This window comes from Salminus brasiliensis, chromosome 4, assembly GCF_030463535.1.
Source record: "Salminus brasiliensis chromosome 4, fSalBra1.hap2, whole genome shotgun sequence".
Classification (NCBI taxonomy): domain Eukaryota; kingdom Metazoa; phylum Chordata; class Actinopteri; order Characiformes; family Bryconidae; genus Salminus; species Salminus brasiliensis.
This window is the reverse complement of record NC_132881.1, coordinates 4439673-4453320: the sequence shown is the minus strand read 5'-3', so window position 1 is coordinate 4453320 and position 13648 is coordinate 4439673. Positions and strand designations below refer to the sequence as shown.

Below are 13648 nucleotides of genomic sequence, written 5' to 3'. Positions count from 1 at the left end.
GGCAACAAGGCCTCCAAGTCTGTTGAAGTAGCTTACTTGCAGAGCAGCTTGAGTAGGGGTGCACAGCCTGAATTAGCCAAATTGTCACTTATTATTATTTTGATTCTGGACACTCTAAGTGAAAAGGGTTCTGTATAGTACTGAAAGAGGGTTTCTGACACGTGACAATTAAAGAAACCTTATTTTGTGGCGCCATATAAAACTACCATGGTTCTACAGTATATAGAACCTGCACCTTTACATGAGAACCTTTGAAGAACCCTTTTTTTGATGTGTAGGAAATATCAAAAAGCTTTTTGTGCTTAAAATGCCCATTAAAGCCTTTTGGCCCATTATGGAGCAAATAATGCTCTTCATATTGTACTGTTGGTTAATAAAAAGTAATGTAAACATATATGAGGCTGTTTAATGTGCCCACACTGTACAAGGCTTATATAAATCTGCCCCAAATCCTCAATTAGCCAAATTCTAATCTAATCGGCACACCCCTAACCAAGCCTGTGAAGTAAACTCGAGGTATTTTAGAGGGGCTACTTTAAAGAAAGTAAAACAGAAGACTGTGTAGATTTGTGGAGCTATTACTATTACAGTCACTGCATACTTCAGTGTGTGATATGTAATAGTCTTCATGTCCTCACTGTTATTCTAAACAATGCAAAACAGTATACGTAACCATATAACCGCTCCCCATGATTAGCTGTGTCCAAACTTTTGACCGGACGTAGCACAAATGCTTGGTGGTTGTCTCTCACGCACACTCTCTTTTCCCCTCTCTCCTTCTCACTTACTCTCACAGGTCACTGAGCTTCAGGACAGGTATGTACAGCTGCCCCCCCCACCCCTCCCCTGTTGAGAGTTAATGTGCATCACTATGCGAGGCATGCCTGCTTCTGGATTTCGCATAAACGAGCAGTCCAGCAATAACACCAGCTCTCTTAGATACTGTACTTTTTTTAAACCTGTATATGTAGAAGCAGTGGAGGGTAGGGTGGAGGGTGGGGGTGACAGCTGTGACCTAGCTGTGGCATTCAATCGTCGTTCCATTCAGTGTTGTTTATGATGGGACTGTCCACTAAATGAGAATGGCTTTTGTAATATGGCGGGACGGGAGTGATTTGCAGGGTTGGACAGGGTTGGCTCGTTGACAGGGTGGAGGACTTGCTGAGGGTTACTGACCCAGGCCTTGTGAGACTGGACGAGGTGAAGGCAGAGCAGATGCTGGACCTAACCAACAACCTGTTGCTGTTCATCCGCTCTCAGACCCCCGTCGCCAAGAGACTGCTCAAAAGCTGTACGTCTGCCTTTAGATGGTGGGAGAGTTGTCTAAACTGTGCTCTAATTTAATGCTGGGATCATGAGCATAGGGAGGTCAGTGATCCAAATGATAGAAAATGGCCAAAAAGACAGAAACACCTGTTAGGACATACTGCCATTACATTTGTAGCTACTTTTCTTGTGTGGTCAGAAAAAATGCCCATTAACCATTTATCCATTACGGCCAAATGTATTGCATGCACTAAAAAAGTTTGTATTGCAGCCAGCAGGGGGTGTAGGTTCACATTATGACCCCATTTACTCCTGGTCACTGGTGGCTAGTATCTGGATTGTATCCTGATACCATTTTAGCCACATGGGGTAGTCCGATTAGCCAAATCCTGTACTATGGGCCAAGCATTAATGGCTACCTTCAAGTCCAAGGCTAACAGACAAAGATGTTTAAGCAGTCTCATGTATATCACACAATGTATTCTAACAAACTGGTCGTTTCTTTCACTTTCTCAGGCTTGACCGAAGTGACCCTGGACCCAAATACGGCCCATCCCAAGCTGATCATTTCCCCATCAAAGGATTGCGCCACCTTCACCAGCGTATGGCAGGAAGTATCTGACAACGAGAGCAGATTTGACACCACCCTCAACGTCCTGAGCCTGCAGAGCTGGGACTCGGGCCGTCATTACTGGGAGGTAGACGTGAGAGGGAAGGTGTACTGGGAGCTGGGCCTCACCTACCCCTCCATTCCCCGCAAGGGCCGCCAGGAGAACTGCTGGCTGGGCCGGAAAGATGGGTCCTGGTGTGTGGAGTTCTTTGACGGGGATTACACGGCCTGGCACGGCGGCAAGTCCCATCCACTGCCCATCTGCACTCACTTTGACCGGATCGGTATCTTTTGCAGTTTCCCCGCGGGTCTGGTGATGTTCCTGGGGGAGGACAACATGACGCCTCTGTTTGCGTTCTGTGTCGGGACGTTCACAGACCACCTACAGCTGGCTCTGTGTCCAGGACACGATCTTCAAGGAAGCAACTCGCAGCCAATCAAAATCTGTAATGCTGCTCATGCAAAGTCCTAGCAAGTGTGACCACTTGGCGGACCTCTCCAACTTAGCAAGGCCCATGACAGTTGTTGCCAGTCCAGGGATGGGGAATGATTTTTAAGGCACAGGTTTTGCCCTTATAACTGAGATTGAAGGCCATCTTATACAGACATGTCAACCTAATTAGCATACGAACAAGCAATTTCATATTTAACAGCATTAATGATTGAATTTAATGGTTTTCCGGGTTTAAAAATGACAGAATTGGTGGTGACTACTCCAGGATTGAGGCATTATTGGTCACAGCAGCTTCGAATAGTCTTCTTATAGTCCAACATTGATGTATTTTATTTATAGCAGCAAAAGTCTTTAGGGCATTTTGATCCCAGCACTTACTTTTTAAAGGTTGCTGTATTTGGGGGCGTTTTAGCCCTTTGTACCAGGCCTCCTCTGACACTGTTCCAGTCATATAACATCTAGGTGTTCAAAATTGCCCACTACACCCTGCTCAGGTACTGATGGTGCCCAGAAGACGCAAACAGTGATGAATATGTGATCAACATGAATTCCTGTAAACCAAAGACACCAGGATGGCACCCTATTCTCACCAGATTGTCCAATGTGCAGTCAGAGCTATCGTGACCTTTTTAATGCAGCATCACATAAGGCGATTCCCCATCCTGTAATAGGGTTGGTGTGGGAGTTCCCCCTGTCCGAGTTATTCTGCTCTAGCACACCTATTTCAGCTCAGGTACACTCAAAATGATCATGATGCTCCACTGACTTGTTGCAGGGTGAATAACTACCCCTAGGGGAAGCACAACAGCAAGAAAGGCCAGTTTTCCATAGTGTTCACAGGTTCTAGAGGCATCACTCAAAGATCCCTCTATATCACCTTTATAAGAGTCGTTTATTAGATCACTGTGATCTGTCCCACTACTGTAATGATTCTAGGGCCTGTGTCTGAAAATAATTTATAGACTATTTTGGCAGAATTATTAGAGTTGTGGGGCCCAGTATACCATCTTTTCATGGGGCCTAAAATCCCTGGCAGCACCCCAGACTCCAGGACCAGGGTTGGGAACCGTTACCATAAGGAAATACTGGAAAAACACTCCTGTTGTTGTTGGAAAGCTCTTTGCCTCTCAGGAATTAGCCATGTTTTCACTAATGTAATGCACAGTAACCTTGTGTGTTAGCTAAATACTGAGTTTGGGTGGTATTTTGTGTAACTTACCAGAGCCAGTGTGGTAACCATGGTGGCCCCCCTTGCCAGACTGGTCCCCCTGGTGTCATAGACATGCTTTTTTTTCGGCTGAAAGCATGTGGCTACGTATGTAGCTTACATGTACAGCACAGATGGAATGACATGCTTGATGATTACTAGAAAAAGGGCTTAGCAAAGGTTAGCAAAAGTTAGCCGAGGCACAGAGCAGACAGCAGGAGTTTGCTAGATCATTTAGATTCATACAAGATTCCAGAGCTAATTCACTAGCTTCATGAACCTCCTGGGCAAAGAAGCACTGGGTGATAAGCTGGGGGGGATATACAACTACCTAGCAGTTCTTATAGGATTAAGTTATGCAGCAGTACACTACATTAGCATCTAATGATGTTGGGGGCCCAGCTCAGCAAGGTGGACCACCGTGGTCACCAGTATGCTAGTACTGTAAAAGTGATTGAGCCAATAAATGTTTTCCAGCATACGTCCTGCTCTTGCCTCTTCCTTGGAGACATCTGGATATATTTTTACTGGAGGGTTTAGGCTTCCCCACACGCCATCCATACATCTATCCATCTTCTTATCAACTTTTACCTGGTCACGGTCATGGTGGGTCCAGAACCTACCCAGAATCATTGGGCGCAGGGCAGGAATGCCCTCAGGACATTGCAGGGTACCTCACACACTCACACCTAGGTGCAATTTAGCACAGCCAAGTCACTTAGCTTGTGCTTGTGAGATGGGGGGACCTCTGATAAGTCCCATAAGTAAATGAAGAAAACACCAAGCAAGAACCAACAGCGCTTTTACTTCTTTTACTTGTACAGTTACTCAAATAACCCAGAGTTTTGCTATGAGGCAACACCTGGGCTTTGGTTTCCCAACTCACACACAGGAACAGGTGGACATGCCTTCTCTTTTTCAGCTCAGTTCCCACAGAAGTATTAGTGCTCGGCTCTCCAGAGGGGTTTAAGGCGCTGTACTGGCAGTTTTTGCATTGATCCAGTCCACAAAGTGAGTGACACGGGTGTAAACTCCAGGCTTGTTCTTCTCTCCACAGCTGTCTCCCCAGCTAACGATGCCGTAGACGAAGTGTGTCTGGTTTCTCGTGCAGGTCAAGGGTCCTCCGGAGTCACCCTGTCAGGGAAGCAAGAGGCACAGGGTGAAATGCACTCTCAGACCAGAGGTGAAGGAGACGTGTCGGCGTGAACTGGTAATACAGTCACAGACCTAACCGTTAACATAGAATAATGAATGTGTGGTGCATATCAAATGTACAGTAAAATACTAACGCAGCACAGCGGTCCCAGCTGTATCTTAGGTACAGAGAATTCCTCACCTGGCATGAGTCCACTCCTCCCTGCAGGTAACCAGCACAGAACATGGTGTGATCCACGATTGGCCCGTACACTTTACTGCTGGAGCAAACGTCCTGCGAAATCAGCAGCACCTCAGCATCCAGCAGCTGACTGGAGCCGTGTTGAGCTAACGTGCAGAGAAAAGGAGACGGTAGGGATGGCACTCAGTACTCAGTACTCATTCACCTGCTGTGCTGTTATACACCTGCTATTATACAAGGGAGCGTGCAACTCTCTGACTCACATTCCTTAGTGGCTCCCCATCCAGAGATAGTGCACTCGGTACCATCAGGAAAAGCCTCGGTGGGCAAGCAGGCCGTCTTCACAAACTGATTCTCCTCTGCACACTTCCCGTTTGTGGCCTTCAGCTTCAGCAAAGCTGCAGAACAGGTACACACATGCAGCGGGTTCATAATGACCACCATCACCATCACCATCACTACTAGTACTACTACTACTACTACTTTACAGTTCCTAAGTAGGGATGTCCTGACCAGCTTATTAGCTTATTATGGCCCCCAATCCGATCTAAGTCTCTTAATGCTGAGTTTTGTGTGTGTATTAGCATTAGCGTTAGCCACCACGCTGTTCTGAATGCGCTCTTCAGTGCTGGTGTTGTAAATACAAAGGAAGGCACGTGTAATGTCTCCCTCTGCTGGCCTCAGTGGACAAGGGCTGGGATCCACCTCTAAAGCTAGGCCCCAGGCACACAGGCAAAGTTAATTCTGGACTGATTAGGACTCCACTTAAGCTCATTCGCTTGGTGTGCTAGTATGGAGTCTCTACCCATGACACTACCTATTCATGTCGTGCTTGTTTGGTTTACTTGGTTTACTTGGTTTTTGACATGCTGCTTGTTTTGATACTGGAGTACGGATGTTGAGTTTTGCCTAAGTCCTAATGAAGTCCTTATGCACATGCAGCCTGCCTTAACCACTCCATCACAGCGCGCTGTTCTCTCCCGTCTGTCAAACAGGGTGTTTGCAGGCACCAGATGGAGCTCCAAACACTGTTGTTAAAATTAATGAAAATATGCCTTAAATATGTTTTCTTGACTAAACAAGATTCCATTAATATGTGCTGTAAAGTCCTTTATACATACACATTTAAACCCTAACACTGTCATAAAAAAGTAAATTAGTAAAAACAAAAAAAAAACAACAACAAAAAAATAAATAAATAAATAAATATATATATATATATATATATATATATATATATATATATATATATATATATATATATATATATATATATATATTCACCCTTAGTGTCTGTATCTAAGGCCTATTAATAAATTGAAACACTTGAAAAAGCTATGAAGGGAACGTTTATCACCTATGTCATTTTGGACTCCGTCATTGGTTTCTTTGTATTGTTCGTGGACAATGGTCTCCACAACTGGCAGTGTCTGGTCTGATGACTCGGCCTTGCCTAAGTCCAGACCTCCAAGAACCACCTGGAAGTCTTGTTTCTTGTCGCTGTGGGCACACACAAGGGTCAGTGAAGTCTCCATGTGTCTCTCTAAATCTACTCCAATGTGGTCATTCCTTTCCTAGCCTAGACTGCTATCTGTTTCTCCCAAAGTGAAAAGAGGCCAAAGTCTGCGTGAAAAGACATAGCTTCTCCATAAAGCGTCTCCATTAATGCTGAAAGTGCAAAGTGATCTAACAGATGAAGATTTAGGAAATTATTAATGCAGCCTCTCTACTCCCACACATTCGGCCAGCTGTGCTACCAGGGGGCCAACGTCCATCTACATTACACTGTTTGTTCTTTTCTGTTTGAGCTTGGATCACTGTAGAAGAAGCCTTTTGAGGTCAGACTCATCTCATCTCAGTACTCGTTACAGGCTGTCATACAGTAGGAACATTTTGGCAGTCAGGAGGAATTGCTCAAATGCTGTTTTCTGGGTCTCAATTTTAATTAGCCCTCTATAGAAGGTACGCATGGACATCAGGTATTTGTGGGAACACTCCCTCCCTGACTGCAACACAGCTGCGATTATTAGGGAATGAAACAAGCGATTATCTGCTCAACTTAGAGGCAGTTGGATGCTAGAATCTCGGTTATGCCGCTTGCCATCGGCAGCCGGAGCTCAGAGAGAGCACAATTGGCCTTGCTCTGGCATCTGCTGGCCAGCACAGGCGCCGAGTACACAGCAGTTTCCTCTGAGCGCATTGATTGCGGCAGTTCGGGAAAAAGTGGTGCTGGCTGGCTGTGCACGTGTCAGAGGAGGCGTGTGTCGGTCTTCACCCTCCCAGTTTTGGGAATATTGCATGTGATAGAGGGAGAATATGTGTGGGTGGGATATTAGCTACCCAAATTGGGGAGAAAAATTATACAAATTATAATAAACAGGCTGTTGAACTCAACGTCGATCCGACCAAATTACCAAAGAACCAGCTGACTCTGATATGTAGCCAGGAATGTCCAGCTAACTGAGGCTCAAATCACACATGTTTAGAGCCTCATATCTGAGAGCCCAAAGTCAAATGAATGGTTTTAGGAATGTTTTAGGCCCATTTAGCAGACTGGTTTATCCAGGTTTGCTTGCTCTCCCCTTTTAGTGACATCTACTGGTCATTTAACACGCAACTACGGTGGGCTTGTTTTTTTCCCACCTGTTTTCAGAGCGTGACATCATCAATCAGGGAGCTCCCACACGTTTCGGTGCTGGGAGTCCAGGCGTTTCATTTTCTTTAGCTTTCTGCAGTAAAGGATACTATAAAAGAACAACTGAATCTATTTGTACAGTCGCACAAAAGCTCTTTCCAATTCTTGCCATTTTTGTGTTTTAGCAGCACTTGTAACATGCATACCCTCTATAGACTATCTACAAATGTTCAGTGATTAGAATTATGACCAGGGCTGGGTTTCGGGCCAGGTTGAGGGTTAACATAAAATTTAATAGATATTTAGTGGAATGTAAGTCAAAGGTAAACAAGTGTACTATCCAAATAAAGTGTTTGAAAAATAAATAAAGAGAGAGCACTGATTGATTTCAATTCAGTACCTTTGGCTAATCAATATGATTGATTTTAATCACAGTGACGTTCCTTAGAAAAGCATTAGCTCCCCTATCAATGATGATTGTTGATGATAAGGCTCTTGCTCACATTGCTGGCTGGTTTGGGGTAAAATGCAAAGTGTGTAAATTCTTGGCTTGGCTGAATTCTTGGCTTCGAACCCTCTGTTTGAATGTGCTGCATAAACTCTACTCACATACAGTGTCCTGCAGTCATCACCCAGCATGGCTTGATGAGGATGCCTCCACAGACGTGTTTGAAGGACAGGGTGGTACCTTTTGGTCTGACCTGTACAGAGGCCTGCCATGGCTGTGCTCCAGGAAGGGACTTCAGACCCCCATAGATGCGATTCATCGACTTCTTTGGTTGGGGCTTCCCACAGGTTGTAAAATGCTCCACCAGCTGGGGGGCGGAGCTTTCTGGGACAGCGCTTCCAGAGACGTTGCATTCTTGGACAGCAGTTCCGGGGGTGGGGCTTTCTGCAGGACCACTTACTGGGTCAAGGCTTTCTGGAGGTTGGCTTGGACTGGCCTGTGGTGGCTGTGGAAGCTGGGGAGTGGGCTTGACTGCAGGCTTGGCTGTAGTGGGTTTGGGTTTCGGAGGGGCAGTGGGGGCAGTATCTGGAAGAGAGTGCATTTTGGTAGGGGGAGAGATGAGTGTATGGTACTACCACATGCATTTTTCTGCAGGAAGGGGAAAATAAGGGGGTGAGGAACTATAATCACCATTGGTTGGACATTTCCTCACGTTGCAGTGATCCCATCTTAGCTTCTTTCCTAATCGTATGAAGCACCATGGCCTTGATTCACCATCAGGGTTTCTGTGGTTTGGGAAACACATTAAATGTGTAAATCCCTGAACAGGGATTAAGCATAGTCCTACCCTCACAGTGTCACAGTTTTCATTTACTATTGAAGTGTAATTATGCCATAATGTAGGAAGCCCTGCCTATCTATTCACAGCAGTGAATGGGGACAGTAGTGGCTCAGTGGTTAGAGCACTGTGGGTTCAATACCTGGGTCCTTAAGCAAGGCCCTTAACCCTCTCTACTCCCTGACGGTTGCCCACTACACAGGGCATGTTTGCTCACTAGTATGTAGGTGTGTGTTTGCTGCACAGGTGGGTTAAAGGCGGAGGCCAAATTCCATCTGTGTCCAACACAAATTTGTGGCCGTCTTTGTCAGTGTTGGCTTTTGGATATTACACACATACCAAATTCTCTAATAATACAAACATGAATATTTAGATATTGTCAGATATTTGTGTAATGAACTACATTTACCATTGATTTACTGGACCAACAGTCCAGTTCCTCACTCACACAATGGCATAAATTGCACATTATCTTCACAGCAGTGAAATAATAATGTTTAGTAGCTACTGAATAATACCACACATAATTAATGACTGAATAATTAACGCAGTGCATGTGACTATGTATCTCCTCAACCTGCAGAAGTTGTGTGGACCCAGGCCCTGAGAGTCCTCGTATGTGCTGAAGGGGTTTATTCCTCTGTGCAGAAGGAAGTAGGAATTCCAGAACAGACAGTCATCTCCATCTTCTGTCTCAGACACCTTTCCCCTGTACGACTCTCCGTCTCCTGTGTAGCAGTCATCTGGGCCTGAGGAGCAGAAGACATTCAACCACATTATACTAGCAAAGTAAATGGCTGGGCGGAGCTCCTAAAAGGCCACAGTGGTTGTTTTTAATAAGTTGTGGCCACAAGATTGATATATTGAGGCCACAATATATAATAAGATAATATATTCTTCCCTGGCCTCTGTATATTTTCTTGTGGCCACACCTTGTTCAAACGACCACCATATCACCAGTTATCAGAGGAAAAAGAACTAATCTGGTCTAAATCTGCATCAAATCTAGCCTAGAGTATCACCTAGACTTGTTTATAGAGTAGACTAACTAGCAGATCAATGAAGTTAGGTCACGAAATATCAGCAGATGCTACGTGCAGCCTAATGCTAACACAAGGCCGACAATTCACCATATAAAGGTTATACTACGGTAGCTGTTGCTTTACTTTTTGAGTTATTATTATCATGATAATCAGAATTAAAAACAGCTTATTTGTTCTATTTTATTATTATTTATTATTTATTCCTAATCAAAGGTTGTTTTCCGAAGCCAAAGCTCAAAGCACAGCCTAGAAATATTGAATACTCCATGCTGTAGGGGGAAGCTGTGCTTACCGACATGACAGAATCTTCCAGAAAAGCCTTCCTTGCAGTCACAGTCAAAGTCTTGCCCATCCTTAACACAAGTACCTCCATTCAGACACGGGTTGGGGTCGCATGGGGCAACTTATACAGCACAAACGACAGACACACGTGCACAAGTCCGTTAATACCACATGCCTGAACCCTTTGCAAACGTACCTATTCTATGAGGTTGTATGAATGGGAACGGGCACAGCTGTGTCTGCTGTTGAGAGGATCTTACTTATTTTGCAGTTGGGTGGTTTGAACGGCGCTTTGCATTTGCACTCATAGAAAGGCGCAGTCGACGTTAGAACGCACTGACCACGCCCACACGTGTCCTTTCTGCAAATGACTCTACCTGAAATAGAAATTGGTAGAAAGTTGGCATTATAAGCAGTTGTTTAATGAACAAATCAGGACACTTTTCAGAGTCTGTAGACCACATGGCCATTTTCAGAACCCCAGGTCTAGACATCCCACCTCTCCTGCAACTCGCGGGATTCTCCCGCATATTGATAGTGCCTCCCTAATGCCTACTAATTACATACAGTTCTCCATCTAATGCTCTGTCCTTGTCCTCATCCCAATATTGGACTCTTTATCTTTTTACTCTTAAGCTTTTACTATTTGCCAGAGGTGGAAAATGTTTGTTCAGACTTTGTCCCTGGTGAAGGCAAGAGTTTAGGGTGAACTGGGGCTGAAACATCATTTAAAGTATGTATCATATTAACCCCTTGCACCCTGTGGTTGGGGGCCATTGTTTTGTTATTAATCCTAATGCAGAAACTAGTGTGAATTATTTGCTATATAGCATATCTTGTGGGATTCCACAGGGTTCAATTTTGGGGCCTGTGGAACTGTTGTTATGCTAGTAGTTATGCATTGTGGGCCTAAATACAAGGTCTAAGGGTCCTAATAATGTGGTGCTTTTCAAATAACCTAAATTAATTAAGTGAAACTTTGCTGTTTTGTCATATACAGTATTTCCATAGGATGGGATGTCTGCAGTTCTAACAGGAGGTCTGAATACCCAGTGCATTTTGTCATGTGTACTGATGTCTGCTACTAAACTTTTACAGCATTATACAACATCAGCCACTCATACTGTACTCTACCACTGCCAGTGCAGGCTAACCACCACATCTGGCTGAGCTTGCTGGTTTGAGTGGGGAGTTTTTGTGAGGTTCCCAGTATAATAATGTGACGTCTGTGAGTTTTGTTTACGATAGAAGTGATTTTTCCGAGTTACAGGACTTAAACTACTTAGGCCAGATGATCTCGCTTACCTTTCTCACATCTCCTGCCGTGGAAGGATTTGGGGCATTTGCATTTGAATCTCCCCCTCCTCTCCTCACACACTCCGCTGTTGAGGCATGGATTTGGGGTGCAACTGCCTGAATATGCATACGTGGAGACAGAGAGACAGAAAGGTGAACAGTCATGCTCCTGACATTCCCTGTCCTTCAGCAGAGAAATCCACGCCATGCTGTACAGAGCACACGAAACAATTAGCCGTAGCAGTCAGTGGATCATCATACCCTTCACATCCTGAATTTCAAACAGCCACTGTCCCCTTCTCTCATCCTCATCGTCTCTGCTGTCCTCGAATTCGTCGTAGTCAGCCAGCAACTCTGAAATGTTAATGTTAATGACTAGTAAATGGTTACAGTAATGGTTCTCGCCAACATATTGCTAATGAAGTGCCATGTTAATTTAGCGAAGTAATAAAGTACCTACATCATTAATGAGGCTTAAATATTAGCTATTAGATACTAACTAACTAACCAATGTGAGCTAATGTCTTCGTTTGTGTGAAATATGTCCTCATAAACATTCATATTTCACTGAGCTTCAAGTGCACAGTAGCTAGCGAGCATTGGCCAACTAGCCAGCGATAGCTATGAACACTTTTAGATAATTGAGAATGCTGAAATGAGAAAATGTGGCAGTCTATTCATTATTTTTAGAATTTGCTCTTTGTAAACGTCTAAGCTCCAGTCATTTTGCACTTAAAGGAACCGATGACAGATATTAGATATCATAACAACATTTTTTAGATTTATTAATAAGGAATATTTCACTTTAATTTCATGGTAAAAATACAGATTTGGAAAGTGAATACTGTGTAAAATGTTTGGAGAGTGACTGACCCTCCACTCGTTTTTTTGCAGTTCTCTTGTCGTGCCCACGGCCTATACCTCCAGGTCTATCTCCAGGTCTTTCTCCAGGTCTACCTCCAGGTCTATCTCCAGGTCTTTCTCCAGGTCTATCTCCAGGTCTTTCTCCAGGTCTATCTCCAGGTCTTTCTCCAGGTCTATGTCCTGGTCTGTCTCCTGGTCTATCCCCTGGTTTTTCTCCAGATCTATGTCCTGGTCTGTCTCCTGGTCTATCCCCTGGTTTTTCTCCAGATCTGTGTCCTGGTCTGTCTCCCGGTCTATCCCCTGGTTTGTCCCCTGGTTTATGTCCTGGTCTCTCTCCTGGTTTTTCCTTTTTATCCTCCCGGTCATGGTCGTCATGTTTCTTGTTAGGTAGGAACTGGTTTTGTTATCAGAAAAAGAAAATACTTGATTCAGTATAAAATAGGACAATTGTTATTACAGTTAAGTGTAATTTTCAGTGTGAAACTGAGCAGAATGAGCAGAGTGATGACTTTAGGCCTCACCTGTGCAGGTATGATGAAGGCACAGAGGAATAGGAGAAGCAGCAGCAGCTTGAGCTTCATGGTGGTTGCTGGGCAGAGTGACAAACCATAAGGCAACTCTCTGTAGTTCACTGGCTGCAACAGTCAGAAAAAGGTCGGTGACCTGTGCTTGTGTGTGTGTGTGTTTGTGTGTGTACACTGTACACACACTGATCTGATCTGTCCTTGTCCTCATCCCAATATTGGACTCTTTATCTTTTTACTATTAAGCTTTTACTATTTGCCAGAGGTGGAAAATGTTTGTTCAGACTTTGTCCCTGGTGAAGGCAAGAGTTTAGGGTGAACTGGGGCTGAAACATCATTTAAAGTATGTATCATATTAACCCCTTGCACCCTGGGGTTGGGGGCCATTGTTTTGTTATTAATCCTAATGCAGAAACTAGTGTGAATTATTTGCTATATAGCATATCTTGTGGGATTCCACAGGGTTTAATTTTGGGGCCTATGGAACTGTTGTTATGCTAGTAGTTATGCATTGTGGGCCTAAATACAAGGTCTAAGGTTCCTAATAATGTGGTGTTTTTCAAATTAACTAAATTAATTAATTAAAGTGACTTTAATAAAATCACTTTGCTGTTTTGTCATATACATTATTTTACTTTTAAATCACTAAGCCTTAAAATGAATGGATTTAAAAATAATATAGTTTTTATGTAATTAACTTCTGTACTGTACAAATTCCAGGTTTAAACTTGTTGGTGTAACAATGGCAAACAAAGCCCGATTGGCTTAAAATCACTCTTTCTGGATAAAAGCCCCTTAAAATTCAAGCACAATTGGTCAGACTGTGAATCTAATAGAAAGCTAAT

General features: G+C 43.9%; 2 protein-coding genes across 9 annotated transcripts in view; one reads left to right on the top strand and one right to left on the bottom strand.

Annotated features, from left to right (window-relative positions):
- The window catches only part of LOC140554406 (E3 ubiquitin-protein ligase TRIM21), a 58938-nt gene extending 54938 nt beyond the window's left edge, over nt 1–4000 (top strand). For 6 of the 8 annotated variants that reach the window (XM_072677364.1, XM_072677360.1, XM_072677367.1 and 3 more), the window contains 3 exons: nt 797–816; nt 1122–1291; nt 1783–4000. In XM_072677364.1, the coding sequence (XP_072533465.1) occupies nt 797–816; nt 1122–1291; nt 1783–2348 (756 nt within the window). In that variant the 3' untranslated portion in view covers nt 2349–4000. The remainder of the gene's footprint in view (nt 1–796; nt 817–1121; nt 1292–1782) is intronic. The other 2 variants (XM_072677366.1, XM_072677363.1) reach the window with 1 other exon arrangement.
- Nucleotides 4001–4453: 453 nt separating this feature from the next.
- LOC140553975 (hyaluronan-binding protein 2-like) lies at nt 4454–12860 on the bottom strand. Its single transcript, XM_072676771.1, has 13 exons — nt 12801–12860; nt 12373–12673; nt 11677–11790; nt 11425–11532; nt 10380–10496; nt 10130–10240; nt 9372–9543; nt 8647–8741; nt 8118–8541; nt 6231–6373; nt 5137–5271; nt 4874–5019; nt 4454–4671 (listed from the first exon to the last, which is right to left on the bottom strand). Exons 1-13 carry the CDS (start codon nt 12858–12860, stop codon nt 4504–4506), a joined length of 2094 nt encoding a protein of 697 aa, XP_072532872.1. The 3' UTR covers nt 4454–4503.
- Between the last annotated feature and the right edge of the window lie 788 nt (nt 12861–13648).

Coding starts and splice junctions, on each gene's coding strand:
- LOC140553975 (XM_072676771.1), bottom strand. CDS start 12,860: ATGAAGCTCAAGCTGCTGCTGCTTCTCCTATTCCTCTGTGCCTTCATC. Junction 8,542..8,646: donor GAGGAAATGTCCAACCAATG/GTGATTATAGTT, acceptor ACTCTCTTCCAG/ATACTGCCCCCACTGCCCCT. Junction 5,272..6,230: donor CGGAGTCCAAAATGACATAG/GTGATAAACGTT, acceptor CCTGTTCTGCAG/CTTTGCTGAAGCTGAAGGCC.